This window comes from Ceratotherium simum, chromosome 21 (assembly GCF_057802395.1).
Source record: "Ceratotherium simum simum isolate JZ-2026a chromosome 21, ASM5780239v1, whole genome shotgun sequence".
In the NCBI taxonomy this organism is placed as follows: domain Eukaryota; kingdom Metazoa; phylum Chordata; class Mammalia; order Perissodactyla; family Rhinocerotidae; genus Ceratotherium; species Ceratotherium simum.
In genome coordinates this window covers 30,709,593-30,715,638 of record NC_141920.1, presented here as the reverse complement: position 1 = coordinate 30,715,638, position 6,046 = coordinate 30,709,593, and the positions used below count along the sequence as shown (strand labels likewise).

The 6,046-nt window shown below is 44.9% G+C and overlaps 1 protein-coding gene across 1 annotated transcript in view; it reads right to left on the bottom strand.

The window, feature by feature from the left end:
- TMC2 (transmembrane channel like 2) overlaps window positions 1–6,046 on the bottom strand; it is a 74,573-nt gene that overhangs the window by 11,929 nt on the left and 56,598 nt on the right. Inside the window, exons 15-16 of the mRNA XM_004433835.3 lie at window positions 4,685–4,752; window positions 3,630–3,869 (exon numbers count right to left, since the gene is read on the bottom strand). Coding sequence (XP_004433892.2) covers window positions 3,630–3,869; window positions 4,685–4,752 — 308 coding nt within the window. The remainder of the gene's footprint in view (window positions 1–3,629; window positions 3,870–4,684; window positions 4,753–6,046) is intronic.

The window sequence follows — 6,046 nt, the reverse complement described above, 5'->3', positions numbered from 1 at the left end:
CTAACATATTTACTATCAGCCCTTTTACAAAGATAGTTAGTTGACCCCTGGTGTAGATAATGCTTCCCACCTCATAGCATTGTTATAAGGATTAAATCTGTGCCTTATGCAATGCCTGGCACAAACCAGGCACTCAAAATACCTTGGCTACGCCCTCATTACCACCACTGTCCCTCTTCACTGATAAGTGTGTGGTCATGTTGGGGATTCTCAGGGTCCTTGGCACCTTTCTTCTTCCTTCCCTTCCTCATTCTGGCCAATAATGAGGCCTGTTGATAGAATTTCAACAAAGCCAGGGAGAGAAGAGAAAGGAAGTTCGAATCAGTCCCTATCCCCTTTAGAAGTAAAAAAGTTAGATTTGGGCCATGAATACAGACTGAAATGGATCTGGGGATTTTCTAGCAGATATAATCTTCTGCTTCTCTCCTGTGAGTTATATTGTGGGCCGAGCATCTGTAGTTTTCCTATATTCCATTGCCTGGCATGGCTGTGGCTCTTCCCTCAAAAATGAATGAATGAATGAATGAATGAATGAATGAGGAATTTGAAATAGACACGAGTGCTCAATGTTACCAATCATTAAAAGTGACCAGTATGCCCTGGTGCGCTGAATGCTATAAAAGACTTCTCTAAGTTGGCTCCAGAAGTCTAGCTAGTTTTTGGTTCACTGGCCACAGGAAAAGCCTGAGCCCATGGTCAAGCACCAGTCTTTCTCCCACCCTTACCCTACCATGACCCAGGCAAGAGACTGTGGCTCTGCATACCTGGCTATATGCATACCTGCATGCCTATAGGCTCTGGGAGGAAACATAGGTGACATGCTAGTCAATGTAAAGTGCATGTCCACAGATTTGTTCTGTGGATTGGTACAGTATTAAAAAAATACTATACCAATATATAGTATATTGGTATAGTATACTATAATATAGTATACTATACTATATATAGTATATATAATATATACTATACTATATAGTATATATAATTCAAGGGTATAATATAGTATACTATACTAATTCAAGGGTATTGAATTAGTTGCTGTAATAAAAATATTAGGGTGTTTCAATTAAAAGTTCGGATTTCTTTGAAGATCTGGGAATACTGGTCTGATGTTCCTGATGGTAACAATTGGCTGGAGGTGAGAACCAGCTACCTCCAACCTTGGTAGGGCTCGGGCATAACGAACTCGTATACATGCCTCACTATGGACTAGCACACTCCTCTAAGTGCTTTACAAATAATAACACACCGAATCCTTATAACAACCCTATGATGTAGGCACTACCGTTATCTCCATCTTACAAGCAATGGACCTGTGGTGCAGGGAGCTAGGTAAATTGCTCAAGGTGACTTAGCTGGCAAATGACAGAGCTGGCTCTAGTGTCTGTGCTCTGAATCAGAGAGATGGCTAACTTTTTCTGAAAAGGGCTAGATGATAAAGATTTTAGATTTTGTGGGCCAGACGGTCTCTGTTACAACTACTCAGTTCTGCTGTTGTGTGGAGAAAGCAGCCACAGATTGTATGTAAGCAAGTGGACATGGCTGTGTTCCAATAAAACTTTATTTACAAACACAAGAGGTGGTCTGCATTTGGTCCATGGGCTATAGTTTACCGACCCCTGCTTTTAACTCTATGCTCAGCAATGCTCACCTAATTCATTTATGTTGCCTGCCTGGCCCCTGTAGGCATTTGATCTGGTCCAAACCCTAAGTCCCTCCCTGTAAAGGGGAATTTCTGTGAGGTGAAGGGTGTAGTTTGAACATTGACCATAAATCAGGTGTTCTCTTCTAGACACTGCGTATAAAGCAATGAAAAAGGAAGCAAAAATCACATCCCTGTGGAGCTTATGTCCTGGTGGGGGAGACAGACAACAAACAAGATAAATAAGCAAAAGGGATGGCTTGCTAGATGGTGATAAGGAGATATAAGAAACAGAAACAGTGATAAGAACTGTGCGTGTAAGCCTGTGTTTGTGTGTTGGTGAGTGTGTGACATTTCAGTTAGGGTCTCCAGGGAAGGCCTCACTGAGAAGGTGGCCTTTGAGAAAAGACCTGAAGCAAGTGAGAGGGCAGTGGAGAAAATATCTGAGGGAACGTTCCAGCTGTTGGTGGGTTTTGGTCAGAGGAGTGACAGAAGGAGGTGGACCCGTTATCCTTCTGAGTTCCATCTTCAGATCGCTTCCTCGGATCTCCGGGAGTGGGCTGTCAGGCCTCTCAGAGAAGCAGATGGAGCAAGGGTGGGGCGGATGGGGAGGCCCAGGCATGGCACAGGCTCCCTCACTGGCCTCCTGCCTGGGGACAGGCTGGCAGCCTGAGCAAAGGGGCGCTGGCATTTGCACCCAGGGCCCAGCCCTCCAAACTTTGTTCAGGAAGAAGCCAAACGAGGCTTCTACCACGTGGCTCTCTCTGCAGCCTGGCGCCTCAGGCCTTCCACAGCTCAGCATGCTCCTCCACTCTAGACCTAGCTCCCCCTTCCTTCTGTCTGAACCCCTCTTCAGCCAGATCACACCCTGCTGTGAGCACTCCTGCTAATGTCTCCTCTGAGCCCCCGTGGCACTCGCTGTGGGGCACCAACCACAGGGCTCTATCCAGGTAAGTCCCTTACAGACTGAGAAGTACCAGATCAGCAGTTCCCAAAGTGTGTTGATCCACACTGGTAGGCACGGCCGGGCCTAGAGTGAGGCGGGTGAGGCCCAGGGGTGCAGAGTACCCTTGGGGTACTCTCTCTTAGGGTCGTGCATGTGCAGGGTGGGCGCCTCACTCGCCTCACCCTATTCCTGGCCCTGGATGGGTGTTACATGAAGAAAGGGTCTGTGGTCAATAAGGATGGAAACATTGGCTTGTGCACATTATCTTATTGCACGATTCTTCTGAGCCTTTAATAAAGGAGCATGCATCGAGCATTTCTAAGTGAGAAACTGGCAGATAAAAGGCGCAACATATGCCAAACTGCTTGAACCACAGGACCCCTTTTTATGGAGTAGAGATGGGGTATTGTTTTTAGAAGTTCTCACATTTGGAAAGAGAGTAGTAGATACACGTTACTTCTCAATCTACCTCTTTATATAGTTATTTGTCTCTTTATACAATGTCTGGTCTCCTAAATTAGTCTGATTAATACCCTGAACCCACAGTGCTGGCAAACGCTCCACAGAGTGTGGGGATTCAGTTAAGAGTCTCAGTAGCTGCTTCACTTGAATGGCACTTGTAAATGTATAGTCATTTCATCTTCTCCTGTTACTCATCCTATGGTAAGGTAACCCAGGGCAGTAGACTACTCATGTTAAAAGGCTAGATCTATGATGTCTCATATGGTAGCCATTAGCCATGTGTGGTTATTTAAATTAAAATTAATTAAAATTAAGTGAGATTAGAAATTCAGTTTCTCGGTCCTCATTTCAAGTGATCAATAGCCACATGGCTGGTGGCTAGTGGCTACCATATTGGATTGTGCAGACATAGAACATTTCCATCTTTGCAGACAACTCTATTGAACAGCACTGATGATTTGCCCAAGCTTCATGGCCTTTTGTAGGCCGACATGAAACCAGAACTGGAATTCTAGCCAGAGCTCTCTGAGTAGACTGCCCTGGGAGAGGAGCTGCTCCCATGCAACCAAGACGGTGCACCTGAACGGCCCGCAATCAAAGGAGGGCGGGAGGGACATGATGGTGTAGGCCACCGGCAAGAGGCTGAGGAAGAGCACCAGCAGCAGGAGGCCCATGTAGAAGTTGTTGGATCGCGAGGCTTTGAACACGCGTTCGTGGGGGACGTTGCTGCTCATCACTGCCCAGCACTGGAAGTACATGGAGGTCAGCAGGCGCAGCACGTTGATGCCCACCAGTCCCGGAGCATAGAAGGAGCCCATCCTGGAGGGGCAGAAACCACACACCTGGTTGGCCCAGCAGCAGGAGAGGCCAGGGAAGGATGATAGAAGGAAGTGGGATTGATGGGTTAGGGGCATGAGGCCTTGCTGCTTTCTCTCCCAGGGGAAGGGGCCTCCCATCTAATCGGGACATTTATCACCAAGCCATAGGCATCCATTCCTCAGGAGAGGGAGACACTCGGAGCACTACTGGCACACCACCAGGCATCTAGCAAATTACATGGCCTCCTGTTTGTTTCTCCATGGTCTCCCTAAAACAGCATTGCTGCTCAAAAAAGTATTTGAAGTCTTTCTATTAGGAGAATTGGACATTGGCTTGCAGTGAGCCCTTGGCATCTTGAAAGTCTTTGGCTGAAGTTGTGCAGCCTCCTCTAACTCTCTTCTCAGAGGAGTAAGTTCCTTAGTTCATTTACCTCCCTCCTCTCTCCTTCCTTTTTCTCCCTCCCTTCTTCTTCTTTCCTCTTCTTTCCCTCCTCCTTCCCCCCCTTTCTTTCTCCTCCTTCCTTCCCTCCCCACTTTTTCCTTTCTTCCTTATTCCCTCTCTACTCCCTCTTCCTTCCGTTTTTCCTTCTCTCTCTATCTCCTTCCCTCTCTACATCCATGGTAGCACATGAGTGGGCCAGACATTGTGCTGGTTCTCATCCAGTCCTACCCTCTAATTTTCACATGAAAGAAGGGTGCTCAGAGAGGCTGGAGGATTTGTCCAACCTCTCCCCAGCTAGTTGAGAGGCAAAGCCTGGGATTCCAGTTTTTTGACTCCCCAAATGAGGTGATCTCCAGACGAAATGGATAACTCACCAGATCATTCCTTGGTTGAAGATCAAACCAAGCACATTTCCACTAATATCAAACTCAGCATATGAGGGCTGCAGAGAGAGATTGAGAGATGGAGAGAGAGAGGAAGGAAGCATTTAGGTGGTGTCAGCCAGACCCCACACCAGCCAACTGGTCAAGCTAGGCCCACTCCATCTCAAAGAACCTACTCTGGTGATTAGAGAGGAACCTTAGATTCAGAGTTCTGTTTCTTTAACATGTTTTCAACTTGTAAGAAAAGTTTTGAAGTTCTCAAAGTTGAAACTTTTTTCAATGTCTTTTTCAATTAAAGAAGTGAGAATTTTTACCTTTTAGGGCCTGCAGGCTGACAGTGCATTCTTGGGAGGATGTGGCCCCTAAGAGAATATTTTATCACTGCTTTAATCAGAAATGTGTGCTGAGGTTCATGGGTTCAGATCCCAGGCGTAGACCTATGCACTGCCCATCAAGCCATGCTGTGGCAGGCGTCCCACATACAAAATAGAGGAAGATGGGCACAGATGTTACCTCAGAGCTAATCTTCCTCAGCAAAAAGAGGAGGATTGGCAATGGATGTTAGCTCAGAGCCAGTTTTCTTCACCAAAAAAAAAAAAAAAGAAATATGCCCTAAAATTATCACCAAGGAGTAACTACAATAAATATTGAAATGCAAATAATTAAATGAGGAGTCAAATGAAAAGAAAGCTTTAAAAACAAACAAACAAAAATAAATAAATCACTCCTCTAATTTTCTTTTCTCCTTGCCATCTTCCTCTAGCCTGAGAGCAGTTTATGGAAAAGAAAGCTCAGTCAGATTCATATTTTCAGCCTTGGTCTGATTTTCAGAGTTTTGGAGATTTGTCAAATATTTGAAAGAACACAAAGTTTGTGAGTGCCAGGGAGTTGGGGACCTTATAACCGACTTCCCAATTTGTCTTCCAGAAATGAAGATAGAGTGATCGGAATGAGAGAAGCAGGAATGAGAAATTAGGAGAGAGAGAAAGAAGGTCAGACAAGCATGGATTGAAGGAGAAAACACACCTAATCCAATTACACGAGGGTTATATCTTGGGAATTTAAAACTTAACATTTTAAGTGATTTTAAAAAACTATTTATCTGCTGGGTTTTGTGTCCCGCTTAGAAAAATCTTCCTCATCCCAAGATTATAAGTTTATACATACTTTTAGAAATTTATGATTTCATTTTTTGATGTTTAAAACTTTGATTCACCTCCAATTTATTTACTTAGGTGAAATGAGTGAGAGATACAGTTCCCCCTTTGACGGTTAACCAATTGTCTCGACCATTTGTTATATAATCGTCCTTTTTCCCACTGGTTTGAAAGACTCCCTTCATCATAAACTAAA